We start from the raw sequence: 14,245 nt of genomic DNA on the forward strand, positions 1-14,245 counted from the left end.
ATTTAGTGATGGCCTTGGCAGTGCTGAGTTAGTGGCTGGACTTGATGACCTTAGTGAGTGTTTTCAACCTTAGTGATTCTATGATTTTCATGGATACACCAAGAGAAGACTTGCTTGGTTTAGATCATTAGGACTGTCATGGAGTGGTTTGGGTTGGAAGGCAATGTAAAGATCAACCAATTCCACCCCCTTACCATGGGGAGGGACATCTTCCACTAGAACAGGTTGCTCCAATCTGGCATTGATCACTTCCAGGGATGGGGCAGCCACCAGTGCCAGGGCCTCCCCACCTTCACAGGGGAGAATTTCTTCCAATATCCCATCTAAACCCACCATTTTTCAGATTATAAAAGGGTGTTTAAATAATTGCAGTTGTAGAAAAGAACGTAGGGTTGATTTGAGGGCTTTGGATCACTAACATGTAATCCCACTGAAAAATGACAGTCAGTCGCATTGTTCCATAGCAAATCCTGTGGAATTTGTCAGCTTTCAGCCACATTTAGCAGTAGTTTCCAGCCTGTGGCTCACAGGATCATGGTGCTGCATGGATTGCTTGGGTCCTGCCTCCTGAAGGATTGCAAGTGGGAAAAGTTTGAAACCCCTAAATGTCACCATTTTTAACCAACACTGCTTATTTTTTAGGCATCAAATTGAAGCCATTTCGAACAGCAACCACTTTGTGTGTCCCTGATCCCATCTTTAATGATGAGCATCATCATTCCCTGGTGGTTCCTGCTGATGTCCCAGTCCAGAGGCTCCTGGTTAGTGTATTTATGGCCCCAGGAGTGGCTGGAGGAGGAATCCAGTTTGAAGTCTGGTGCAGGTACAGAATAACATCCTATTCTTTGTAGATGGCACAGCAATACAGGTAGAGATGTATTCAAAAGCTGTGGAATGGATATTGCACAGTATTATTTAATAATAACTGAAAAAATTAAAAGGTCATTGACATTTGATGATAAATATCTGCATTTCCAACCTGTAAGCCTTTTTTCCTCCCCAAAAGTGCTAATTACTCTGTTCTTTTTACAATTTCTTTAAAAAATGTATGTTCTTTTTTTGTATGTTTTGTATGTTCCACTTTTTTGTCAGCACAACAATCTAAAATTAGTGTTTAAAGGCTTGACACATCTCTATTTTACTTAATAGCACCCAGAAAGTATAATTTCATTGTATTGGGTTTGATTATTTTCCTACTACAAAAGAAATACTATAAAAGAAATTATATAAAATGTTTTGTAAGTTCAAATTGTTTCTTTGGCAACCAAAGCTAAGTATCAGTAGTGGGAAGCAGAAGTCATGAAGACAAATAGCTTTAGAAAAACACAATAATCTGTTCATTCTGTAGTAAACAAGTCAAGCATTTTAAAGTTTGCAAAGTCACATGAGAATTACTGCAAGTTGTCTATTAGATAAAGTGCCAAAACTCGCTTCAGGATTAATGTGAAGCCATGTAACACAGTAAGAAAAGGTCTGGAGTAACTTTTTACACTCACAAATTGATACCACAAATCTGTTCTTCAAGAGGCATTTTCATTTATTGATGGAAATTGAGAGTGGAGAATATTTGGTGCCAGATCCTTCTCTAGTTTTAATTTGAGATGCCAATTTTTTAGTGGAGTTTCTGCTTGTTGACCTGTTAGAACCAGTGAAAAAATATATTTGTAGCATTATCTACTCCTTTTCATTATTATTCATTACTTACTTTCATATGAAATTATTTGATTACTTTCATAGCATTAACTTAAGCACTTACTGATTCTTATTCCTGTGAAAAATCATTTCCTTGAGATTTTAGCTATCGAGAGACTAATTAGGGTTTGAAGACACACAAATTAAAGTTGATTTCTGTGCAGTTGTGAGAGAAATGTTGATGCTGCTTCTTTGTGTCTTCTCAGGTATTATTACCCAAATGTCAGAGACCAGCTGGTGGCGAAAGGGACCTTGCCTTTGTCACGGCTCTGTGCCATGGTAACTATGCAGCATCGGGAAGAAATAGGGATACAGACTTTTAATCTTCCATTGGTCCCCCGGGCTGATACCTCAGAGGAATTTCATCCACGGTCTTCAGGTAAGGAAGCCTTTGGGTTTTCACTTCATGTGGTAAAACCAGGCTTAGTAGAGAAGCCTAGGGGTGTGTGTATTGGTAAAGTCCTTCATCGTGCTGCCTCAGGAGAAGCAGGAAATGAAGATCCATGGGGGTGCAAAGACACAAGGGATATGGATGTATTAGGAACCACAGAAGTGCATGAGCAGGGTCACATAAGAATTAGAGCTTCTCCCACAGAAAGGATGTCGAGATCAACAGCCCAGCTGAACTGCTTCTACACCTGGGAAGGAAGCAAACAGGAGGAGCTTGATTTCACTGTGCAGCAGGAATATTGGGCAGGCCCAAGCTGACTGGAAGTTGGCAAAAGTAACACCCATCTACAAGAAGGGCTGGAAGGAGGTTCCAGGCCTGTGAGCCTGACCTTAGTGCTGGAGAAGGTCATGGGACAGATCATCTTGCACTTGGCTCACAACAACTCCATGCAGTGCTAAAAGTGGCTGGAAAGCTGGAAAAAGACGTGGGGGTGCTGGTGACAGTGGCTGAACATGAGCCCAGGTGTGTCCAGGTGGGCAAGAGGCCAAGGGCACGTGGTGCCCCTGTGCTGGGCACTGCTGAGGCATCTCCAGTCCTGGAGGCATTTCTGGGCCCCCCATGGCAGGAAGGACATTGAGGGGCTGGAGCATGTCCAGAGGAGGGAACAGAGCTGGGGAATGGTCTGGAGCACCAGGAGTGGCTGAGGGAGGCTCAGCCTGGAGAAAAGGAGGCTCAGAAGGGACCCTTTCACTCTCTCCAACTCCCTGATAGGAGGGTGGAGCCAGGTGTGAGTCAGGCTCTGCTCCCAGGAAACAAGGGACAGGATGAGAGGAAACAACCTCAAGTTGTGCCAGGGAAGGTTTATCTTGGATATTAGGGAAAATTTCTTCCCCAAAAGAATTGTCCTGCCCAGAGCAGTGGTGGAGTCTCCATCCCTGGAGGGATTTAAGAGCCATATGGATGTGGCACTTGGTGACATAGGTTAGTGGTGGCCTTGGCAGTGCTGGGGGAACAGTTGGACTCCCTGATCTTATGGGTCTTTTCCAACCTAATCAATTCGCTGATTCTGTGTATAAAAATAAAGTCTATTTGCTTCCAAGGCAAATAAAAATATGTATTTTTGTTGGCAAGTGAAGCCAACCAGGAGTGTTTTTCCTTCCAGCTTTTCACTGTTACCATAATGAGTGAAAAATCAGGGATTAAGCATGGGCAACCCTCAAATTCCCAAAAAATTGTATCAAAATGCTTTCCTGGCAAATAAGCTACAGCCTGTAGTGAAACTTCCTATGTAAGGCAGGGAAAAGGGGATCTGAAGAAGGGCTGTTTATGTTGTGAGCAGAGACATCTCTAAGTTCTCTCGTGGCTTTTTCAAATAACACAAACATCAGCTCTGGGAAGGCCACAAGGAATTATGAGGCAGCTTCTTAGAAAAAAGGGCTGTGAAACAAACTGGGGCCAGACAGGTGAGGTCACTGTGCCACAGTTACTTTGTAATAGGTGAGTCACATGCAGCAGCAGAACATCTGTTCATTCCAACATCTCTTGGAAGATTTTGTCACTGCAGTGCTATAAAAAGTTGTGTTGAAATGCTTGAGGAGGGTATTTTAAAGCTCTGATAGTGCAAATATGAGGGCCTTGTATTAAGAGGTATAGCTAAATATTGATTGTATTGGATGTAACTGTATTAAAACCTGACCACTTTTTTCCTTCCTTTCTTCCATTTAATCCAGGTTTGCTCGATGTGAGTGTGAGATACCAACGATCCATGAAAAAGGCAGGAATAACTGCTCAAGCCATTTCACTTTCTGTACACATACACAGAGCAGCAGGTTTGCAAGCAGCAGCCAGGTAAAGCCTTGTTCAAAAAGGACCATTTTTCACTTAAAACAGCTTTATCTGGAGACAGCAGGCTGAGGCACGAGATTGGAATGAATTGTAACTGAACAGCTTTCTGTCTGCAGAGACCAAGATTCAAAGTGGGTTCTGCTCTGAAGGAAAATTACCTTTATAAAGTCCATCAGTGGTTATTTTGGCCACTGAAGCTGCAGTACAGGGTGGTAGCATTTGTCCAGTGAGGGATGAAGATTGGAAGGGCACAATTTCCTACATTTCCACATTTTTCTACATCATAGGCTGATATAAAATTGATATAAGACAATACCTATTTGGACATTGGATTTTAGTGTTACTGATGGTATTTGAAAGTTAGCTGAGCTCTGTTTTCTTGCATTTCACTGTGAGAACCTCAGTAAACTAAGTAGTAAATGAAACACATTCCTTTCCACCATAAGGCTGCTGCTCAAAGTGCATAGGATCATCTGGATTTAGTTCCAGTATGTGATTTTCAAGAGTTAGAGAAAAGCCAACACTAGAGTCAATTCCGTAAGAGAAGGATGGCTTCTTTCATTCCAGAGCAATGTTCTGACCCTTTCTCAGTATTGCTGAGCTCCTGGTGCATCTTAATTCAAGTAGACTCTGTAAGATGAGGATCCCTGCCAAAGTCAGGGAAGTGATGGAGATGACCTCAGACTCCTCATCGTTCAGGTGTATGACCTCAGTAATATCTGAGTCTGGTTTACTTGTAAATGATTCCATCTACAGATTTCCCCTCCTTTTGCTAGTCTGTAAAAATAATTTGTCTTGGCCTTTGGCTCCTTTCTGGAGCAGGGAGCAGGTTCTTTGGGAAGTTATTCTAGAGTACAGTGTATTTCTGAGGGTGCTGAGTAATTTCTCAACCACTTACACAGGTAAGAGGACAGCCATCAGCGATGGACCTCGCAATAGTTCCTCTTCCCATTTCCTATCTGTTCCTAGTTTGTTCAGATGAAAAAAAAGATGACAAATAATATGCAACCAGAACCCACATCTATTTGGACTTTAGACATTCACTGTTCTGTCTCATCTTTTCAGCATGAGGCCTTAAAACCTTTGCTTTAATTGTGTTGACTCCTAGATTCCTTGTACATTATATTAATTCTATTTATTCTTTTCTTTCTTTTTTTTTTCATAATAAATGAAGAGCTGTGGCACAAAAGAACCCTGCAGTCCAGTACTATGCAGGTGTGGGAGTGAATTCTTATGTCTCTGTGCTCCTCTCCTTCCTGCCTGAGGCAGAGACACAAAACACACAAGCCGTGGCTTGTACTTTCTGCCCAGAGTTTGAGCATCATGTAGAGTTTCTTTGCAGCCTCATCATTCAGAAAAGCAGTGGAGAATCCTCTAGTCTGGGGGAACTCCTGCAGTCTGGCAACATCATCTTCTCTATCTACCATCAGAACACCAAGTCAGGTGAGGAGTACAAGTGGTAACAAGGACTGAATGCTGTTGCAGAAATCCCCTTAATTTTTAGTATAGAAAAGAGAATAGTCATAAAATCATAGAATAGTTTGGGTTGGAACTTTCAAAAACCATCTGGTCTAAACTCCTGCAATGAGCAGGGCCAACCACCACTAAGGCAACCTGAATTTGAATGTTCCCAGGGCCTGTTCTGTGCTACTAGAAGTAATTATCTGAACTGGCTTTGGGAGAGACTGTTCCCCTGGTGCAAAGAGTTTTTAAGACTCCTGGTGATCAAGATCATTTCTTAGATGAAGAGATAATGCATTTAAAAGGATTAAAAATGTTTTCTGGATGACAGCTGAGCTATTTGCTGTTGAGGCAACAGAGCTTTTCTTTGAAAGGAGGTACTAAATCTTGAGTTCCAGGATGGTGTATTTACAAAATCATTTCTTTTCCAGCCACTGACAGATTGGCTGATCGGGCATCAAGAGATTATCTCCTTGGGACAGTCACAATTCCAACCAGAGACCTGCTGACAAGAAGATCAGGTAATGCAGCAGCATTGCACTGCTGACGTTCTGTGCAAATGCTGTTGGAATTTCTTAAAACAAATTTCATTCTCATTTTTGGAATGAAATGAAATCAAACCCATTTTGTGGTTTGTCTGGGTTTTTTTTAGACCAAAGTTCTTTCAGACCATGTGTTCACTAAAAATCCTGTATTAGAAAATTCATATAAAGGTTGTTTGAAGATCTTTTTTCAGGATGCAGGATGAATAGTAGCTGAAGGAATAATCTGAGGCTACTATGAAGAAATTTAACCACATCTCAGCTAAAACGAGCACCTACAATCCTTAGGGTGTTATTTAGTTTGTTTATTTTCTACCTTTAAGATGGAAAGTCCAAGAGTTGTAGTGTTTAGTGGAGGATCAGTGATTGCTTTTCAGATGTCAAAGCTGGAAACAAAGGTGTTAGATAATAAGAAAACAGTAGAATTAACTTGTTTGGTTGGTTTTTAAAAATAAGATCTAAAATATCTCGATGATCCCTGTGGGTCCCTTCCAGCTCAGAACATTCTGTGAAATATCTGTGAAAAAATTATTCACATACCTTTCCACTCATGATCTCCTCTATCTAGTGTTAGTTTGGGATTATTTTGTCTTGTAGTAATGATGTTTTCATTATTGCCCTGGTTATTTCTGCTTTAAGTTCAGTATAGTTCTCATTTTCTCCAACACAAAGTTTTGGGGTTATTTTTAATGGGAAGAGAGAAGGAAATAAATGAGAATACCTAATTTTATAATTGGAGATCCATGGTATGTAGCTTCATTGTAAAATGGGTGTTATTAATGAAATTGAAAGCAAAGTGCCTTTGGAATTGGAACTACTGAAATTTTCTGAAGTCTAATAGTTTGCTTTATTTCATAAATTCCAAATGAGAAATAAACACCTCAAGTTCTGGTCCTTGACTGGTGGCCAGAGAGGTGACAATTCTTCACTGACATTTTCCAAAGGGCAGGATGAGTCTAATGGTGATCTTTCCTCCCGAAGGTATTTCAGGCTGGTTCCCAGTGACCCTCTCCAACAATCCGATGCCTCCACGCTGCACAAACATCACACAGGCCATTGTGGGGGGGCTGGAACTTTCTGTTACCTTTGCTCATTGGGATGACAGAGAGCGTGTTTTGGAAACTGCTAAACTCCTGGGATGGAGCAGTGAGGAGATCCATGAAGACAGCATGGAGGAGAGCAAAGACTGGGAGCAGAGTGCCAACCCAGTGACTGTGACCATCTCCACCCCAAGAGTGTGGCTGCCACTCCACTGTGTGCTGCTGGCAGGCCAGACACACCTCGATAAAAGCACTTTTTGCTACCTCAGGTATAAGCTGTACAACCAGGAAGCCACATGGACTTGCCTTAGGCGGCCAAAATTGAGCAGCGACGCAGAGAATGTCACAGTGAACTTTAAGAAGCCAAACAAGGTGACGCTCAGAAGGAGCCAAGGGCTGCTGTGGTTCTTCAGGGAGGAGAAATTAGAAATCCAGGTGTGGTGGGCATATGGCAAAGAAGATGAGGTGGAAAGACCACTTGATACAGATCGTCTGATTGGATCTGCCTATGTCGACCTCGCAGCGTTGGCAGAGAGATCAAGGAGAACACTAAGTGTTAGTGGTGAGTTCCTGAAGCAGGGTCATGTTCATTCCTCCTTATTGGTGATTTAATTTGGTTCTTTCTCTAGTCACTTTAAGCAAAATGTTTATGGCTTTGCTTTGTCCTGCATAGAATCCCAGAATAGTCAGGGTTGGAAGGGACCTCTGGAGATCATCCAGTCCAACTCCCCTACCAAGGCAGGGTCACCTAAGCAGGTGACATAGGAACTCAGGTGGGCTTGGAATGTCTCCAGAAAGGGAGACTGCATGCCCTCCCTGGGCAGCTATTCCAGTGCTCTGCCACCCTCCATGGAAAGAAGTTCTTCCTCATGTTGAGGTGGAACTTGTGTTTTAGTTTATGGCTTTATGGTACCCATCTTCCACCAGGTAGATTTGTGGACAGGTCATTGGCTCTTCTTTTAAATGCACTCAGGAAAGGGAGAAGGTACGAGAGTTAAAACAAGATTTATTCTGGGTATGTGTTGTATTCTGCATAGGTGTATATACAATTATGCAGAGTCACTATTCCCAGGGCTCTCAGGAAGTTGATGTAGTTTAAAACAGTAATCTGAGCTGTGAGGGGGAAAATGAAGGTTTACCTAATTTGGGGGATTGGTCATGGATTTTAACCTTTCCAAACTGATCCTTCTGACACCTTGCATAGAAATTACACTGAAAATCAAAATTCCTTTTGCTGGGCTGCTATGAGATCTTTGCTGTAGTGAACTATACCAGCTGTTTCCCAAGCTCCTGCTTTTCCTTTGGCTTGTTCAGCTGGTTGGTTGTGGATTCTCCTGCAGGGGTGTATCCAGTGTTCAGATGCAACGCTGCAGACCTGGCAGGAGCTGCTGTGCGTGTCCACGTCGGCCTCGCTCCCACTCCTGCTGCTCTGCCCAGCGGAATTCCCTGTGCCCAGGAATGCAGCAGCAGTGAGGATGAAGGCACAGGGAAACCCCCTGATCTGAGCCAGCAGGTCCCTGAAAATCAGCAGCTGGATATTTTAAGTCCAGGAATCACCAATGGCAAACCACAGGAAGAAGATGTGATGTTTCTGGAAAACACTGTTGCTGTCAATATCCTTGTAGAAAGAGCAATGCATCTAAGTTTAAAAGGTAATATCACCATCCCCCTTTTTTATTTTCTCTTTTCTTTCTTTTTTCTTTCTTTTTTTTTTTCCTCTGTTCATACTCCAGCAAAATTTGGAACTTGCAGCCCCAATCACTGTGTAAGTACAGGAAAAGCAGATTAAACTATTCAGCCTGTCTCCATGAATACAATCCAAAATATAAGTAACATTATGTTCCCTGTTACAGATGACAGTTGAATTCTGAAGTTAAGCCTTACCTGAATAACTAAACCCGAGACTCTCCTATCTTTGCTTTGAAATTTAGGCTGAGTGTATTAAAATATTCCTTCCTGGCAGGGGATGTTTGGGTTTTGATGTGCAGTAGTTGGGGAATTCATGGGTTTATGGAGCCTTTTCCCTGGTCTATAAAGGAATCTCTTTGTTCAAGATGGGTTAAACCCTTTCAAACACATCAGGGGCTCTGGCCTTCACCTTGGGCCAAAATACAAATAGGAGTAAGGAACTGATCCCAGGTGAGTTTGCTGGAAACATCTCTGTTAAGATCCACGGTTTCACCCTCCAGGTGATATGCCATGAATATGACATGGATGAAAGTATGACATGAATTGAAAATTCAGCTTTTTGCCCCTGAGAACACAACTAAAAGTCAACTATAAACCATCATTTAAGTGTGTGTAATTCCAAAAGATTCTGAGGCCTACAAGTGGATTTTTTTGTAATGATTGTAGAATCTTCTGGAATTCATAGTCTTTGGGAAACTGATGTGACATTGTTTGCTACTGCAAAGTTTCTGGTGAGATAAAGGAGGTTTCTTCTGAATATTGCAGAAACATTGCAATATTTCTGCTCTTAATTTACCATTTTAGGGGATTTTTGGAAGTAACTAATTGAGAGGCAATGGATACGCTGAAACAAATATAAGCTGGTTTCAAGAAGAAACTCTGTTCCTTATTACTGTCAAACAGGTGGCTCAGCAGGGAGAGTAGCTCAAGTACTGGATAGGGTCCTGTGGACCTGGATTTTATTCCTAGCTTTGCCTCTGACCTCTCAGATGATCTTGGGCAAAGGGGTTTTCCATTTCTCCCTTGAATATTCCAGTATCTGCTCTGTAAATGTTCATGTAATATTTGCTCCCATTGTAAACGTAAAGGGCTTTCAGCTCCACCAATGAAAAGAAGTATTTTCTAGATGGTGGATTTCTTTGCTGATTGTCTGGTTTTAATTGCTGAACTGTCTATAGATTTTTTTATTATTACTATTGATAACAAATTTGTATTTAAATTCTGTGTAATTTTAGGAAGTCCTTTGACAGAACGGGAAGTAACAGCCCCCAGTAGCTGTGTATCATTTGCTGTTGCTGGTGCAGATGCTCCAATAACTACTCCAGTAGTAGAAAATACAGACTCACCAGTCTGGGACTTCCAGGAACAAACCAGGTAAGAAATGGGAACTCTCAGAGAAACACCCTGGATCTGAGAGCCAGACCAAGTGTGAAAAGGACATGCATGTCATGGAATCACAGGTTTGGGTTGGAAGGGACCTTAAAACTCATCGAGTTCCACCCCCTGCCATGGGCAGGGACACCTTCCTCTAGACCTCAGCAGATCAAGTCATGCATATTCAGGAATAAACCTGTGTTTCCAATCTAGTGGCTCTTCTGGTGTTTCTAATACCTGAATTGCTTCAAACAACTTAAAAACTATTCTACAGTTTGACAGTTCAATTTTCAGTTTGGGTTTATTTTATTTCCAGGAATGAACCTCAAACATTACAGCTTTCAACCATGACCTCAGTACTTTGCTGTCACTGTGTTGTTGAGTCATGAAATAAGCATATTTCTGTTCCTTCATGGTTTTATTGTCCCATCTTCTAAATATGCAGCAAGAGTGAGGAGAGGGAAATAAGCAGAAACCCAAACCAAGTAAATATAGTTATGCTTTGAGGGCTCAATAATTTTGGGGTTTGTTTTGTTCCTGCCCCTATCAGTCCAGAAAGAAACTGGGTAGATACAGTGGCATTGAAACTCCAGAGGCATTTTACTGTACTCCTTCTTTTTCCTGTTTTGCATAAAATATTATGATTTTTGTTCTTAACAGATTATCCAAAGAGCTTCTGCTGGATCCACAGCAAACCTTGGTCTTCAAAGTGTGGCACAAAGCAGGTAAAGTTTGTGGTACAGTATTGAGAGGAGTGTATACTCTGCATCCCTTTCCTTGGGTTACTTGTATTTCATTCAAGGAAAATAAATTAAATAAATCAAAGACTAGAATTGTGATGACATTTTTACCTTGCATGAGAAGAATGCTAGAGAGAAATACCTACTGATTTCCCGGCCCTTGGCATCCTCCTTCTCCCCATTAATCATCTTACAAGGTCTGGTTTCTTTGTATTCTTTCAGTTTTATTTTGACATGACTTTAGAGGTTGGATTTTCCTGCTGAAGGAAATTCTTTACTGTATTCTTTCTGTCAAAAAACTCTTTACTCTGTTCTTTACTATCTCTTTCTTCAAAAATGCTGTGTGGTGTCTCTGCAGTTGGTTGAAGCATAACCAGTTGTAACCAAATACTTTTATTTCTTTTTTTTAATATTAAAGTTCAGCTGTCTGATTTTTGCTTCCAAAATAAACTTCCTCAGCCTTCCTCTGTATTAGCCAGAGTAATGTGTGTTTACAGTGATACTCCTGCTAATCCCTCTCCCTTCCCTGGGCTTTCACTGGTTCTGCAGGGACATTTTTAGTTAAATAAGATAACCAAATAACATCCTCTTCTTGGATAGGATTGGTTGTTCTGGAAATTGGGTCTATTTCCAAGACATAATATAAGGGCTGTATAGCTGACTGTGTTTCAGCATTCCTGAAAATGCTTCATTTCAATGAATATGTGTTTTATATCCTCCTTCTCCAGAGACTGAGCGAGTGATTGGATTTGCATCCGTGGACCTTTCCCCTCTCCTTTCCGGCTTCCAGCTTGTGTGTGGGTGGTACAACATCACAGATTTCAGTGGGCAGTGCCGAGGACAGATTAAAGTAGCCATTTCTCCTCTCCAAAACATAAATAATCTCAAAGAAGAAAGACAGGCCAGGGCCCGAACCCAGCCGGAAAGTTCCTCTGTACGTGCTTCCATTTCCTCCCCTCTGATATTTAATCAGATTCCTCCTAATTAGCACCGAGTCTCCAGGTTTCTGAGCAAATTCACAGCATTCTCATGGGCCAGTCTGTGTAAAGGTATCAGAAACACTTAATTCCTTGGGAATTCTGTTCCATGTGTCCATGGGAGCTGCACACCAACACTAGTTACAGCACTCAAACCAAGTCATGGACATTCCCAGTAGCTTCACTCTGCTGTTTGGATTTTTTTTTAGGGTAATAATCTAAATAGTGTGGGCTTGGATGTCTGGGAGCTTGGCATTGTTCTGTTCTGTTTGCTGCTTTGGGTGGCAGCTGATGGCCAAAAACATACCATAAATTCAGCCTTTCATTTCTAATTTGGCAGGAATCTGTTTTTCTGGAAGATTTGTCATTTCTTCTGGGGTTTTCTTTATTCTCTGGACTTTCCAGATACACTGGGGTGTGTTATACACTTGTAATGGAGCCCCTATCCTACTTTTCATCAGTTTCCTCTTTGATACATGGGAGGAATTAACAGAAGTGTCTGAAATGAGAGTGTTGTGAAATGGTACTTTGGCCCAGTGCTGGAAAATCCACTGAAAATTTAAAGCTATTTAGAAAATGTGAGGTTTTGTTAGTTCAGCAAGATAATACTTTAATTTCTCTTATTTTCCTGCTGTGGAAGACTCAGGTACAGTGTTCCTCTTCATTCTAGGGGAAGGCAAGCTTTCTACCATTTCCTGGTAATGCTGCAAACTTTTCCAAGAAGATGCTGAATTCCTTGTCAAAGGAAGTGAGTGTTTCTACCCAAGAGTGGTGAGTCCACAGACCATCAACCTTCTTGATTATTTTCAGGGCTCAGATGAAAAAGGCAAACCCTGTCAAAGGTCTTGTTCTTAAAAACTAGAGGAAATTCCCCTTCCCAGTGAGAGGGCAGCACAGGAGATTGCAATTCTGGGACAGGTTCCTTTCGACACAACCCAGATGTTCTTTTTCTTCTCACTGATATTTTCATTTACACCCTTGTAAATTAGGATTTACATGATGCCATTCCTAAAACTGGCAGGTTCTTCTTCCAGGCTCTGATTGTGTCTGTCTTTACTTTTATTTTTAATAAGTTAAGAGAGAGTATTCCTGATATATCCCCTTTATTTTGCCATAAATTCTGCCTATGACCAGTTAATGATAGCTGGTAAAATGCTGTAGTATTACATATTCCAGGAGTAAGACTGTCAGATATCCTGCAGTAATTCCTGCTTTCTGTTCCTTAAAACAAGCACCAAATATATTTAACTAGTGATAGAGTGTTTTAATTCATGATTTGTTTAATTAGCCTACAGAGATGATCCTTTTCCCACATGTATCTTTGAAGTTTAGAGGGATCATGGTTCCACCATTATGGGATCTGAGCTAGCGTGGGAGCTGTCAGTGGGCATGGAAAATTCCCAGCCACACCATTAACTCGATTTTGGTGTAAATGCCATTCCCATAGACATTTGAAAGAATTAATTGTGGCTCTTCAAAGGATTTCAAGACACTGGATATTCTTAGTTGGCAGACTCTTCACAATTAGAGATTTCAACCTGGTTTTTGGCGTTGAACATAGGGCTGTTTTTAGCAGGATTAGTGTGCCTGGAACACACACGCCTCGTCATGAAGAGCACATGCAGAATGTGCGCAGGTTCCACGAATCCCTGCAGCAGGAGGGGAACACGCGGCGGGCAGCAAGGCTGGACTCGGCGTCACCGTCATCGCGTGCCGGTCTCCTCACTGCCCTCAGGTAAAGTTACAAGGGAATGCCAAGCCTTGGGTTTGCAGAGCAGAGCTTGGAAGTGAAGGATCCAATTTCGAAGGACTGGAGTGAAACAGCATTAGCAGTGTTTCCAAATCAGGAGAGAGTGCCTGGATTTATCTGTCCTGTCACGCAGCACGTGCCATGAAGCCAACAGTCCGCTGAACTGGTTTACAAAGATAAGCTGTAAGCATTTTTATGCTGTGTGGAGCAGGTTATCCTTTCCCAACAGGATGCATTTCTATTTGCTAGAAGCACTTTTCTCCTGACTGTATTCTAGGTTTAAATCAGGTATAAATTTAGAAGAGTATTAAAGTCTGTAGGACTGAAAGAGACTTTCTGAGGTGTTTGATCTCTTCCCCTGCTACCACAAGCAATATATCTTAAAATCCTTGGATCTTATGCAGGTAGGAATCCTCAGATTTTTATCAAGCTCAGACACAAAATCAATTAATATTCTTGACTTTATGACTTGTTGGAAGGTCATCTCAAATGCAACTGCTTTGATTAAATAAGTTTAAAACTAGCTCTTTTTTTAACTTCCAGCCCAAGTTTCATGGCTAATTCAGGATTTGTTCATGAGTGTTATCCTCTTACTTAGAGCAATCTCAACATTTACCTACTGATCTATTTTTCAATAACCTTTAATCTTGTATTTGCATATTTACATGCTATTGACTAGAAAGATACAATTAAAACCCATTCACCACAGGCTTTTTTATCCCATTCTTACCACCGAATTTCTTA

At 41.4% G+C, this 14,245-nt stretch overlaps 1 protein-coding gene across 13 annotated transcripts in view; it reads left to right on the forward strand.

Moving 5' to 3' along the window:
• Positions 1 to 14,245, forward strand: part of C2CD3 (C2 domain containing 3 centriole elongation regulator) — a 42,533-nt gene that overhangs the window by 17,026 nt on the left and 11,262 nt on the right. For 10 of the 13 annotated variants that reach the window (XM_051780298.1, XM_051780306.1, XM_051780301.1 and 7 more), the window contains 12 exons: positions 643 to 823; positions 1,899 to 2,071; positions 3,814 to 3,931; positions 5,103 to 5,371; positions 5,821 to 5,910; positions 6,913 to 7,533; positions 8,312 to 8,623; positions 9,896 to 10,034; positions 10,695 to 10,759; positions 11,503 to 11,708; positions 12,422 to 12,522; positions 13,313 to 13,486. In XM_051780298.1, coding sequence (XP_051636258.1) covers positions 643 to 823; positions 1,899 to 2,071; positions 3,814 to 3,931; positions 5,103 to 5,371; positions 5,821 to 5,910; positions 6,913 to 7,533; positions 8,312 to 8,623; positions 9,896 to 10,034; positions 10,695 to 10,759; positions 11,503 to 11,708; positions 12,422 to 12,522; positions 13,313 to 13,486 — 2,449 coding nt within the window. The remainder of the gene's footprint in view (positions 1 to 642; positions 824 to 1,898; positions 2,072 to 3,813; positions 3,932 to 5,102; positions 5,372 to 5,820; positions 5,911 to 6,912; positions 7,534 to 8,311; positions 8,624 to 9,895; positions 10,035 to 10,694; positions 10,760 to 11,502; positions 11,709 to 12,421; positions 12,523 to 13,312; positions 13,487 to 14,245) is intronic. The other 3 variants (XM_051780304.1, XM_051780305.1, XM_051780303.1) reach the window with 2 other exon arrangements.

This window comes from Manacus candei, unplaced genomic scaffold (assembly GCF_025592945.1).
Source record: "Manacus candei isolate 608988 ecotype Guabito, Panama unplaced genomic scaffold, ASM2559294v1 h1tg000014l, whole genome shotgun sequence".
Taxonomy (NCBI): Eukaryota; Metazoa; Chordata; class Aves; order Passeriformes; family Pipridae; genus Manacus; species Manacus candei.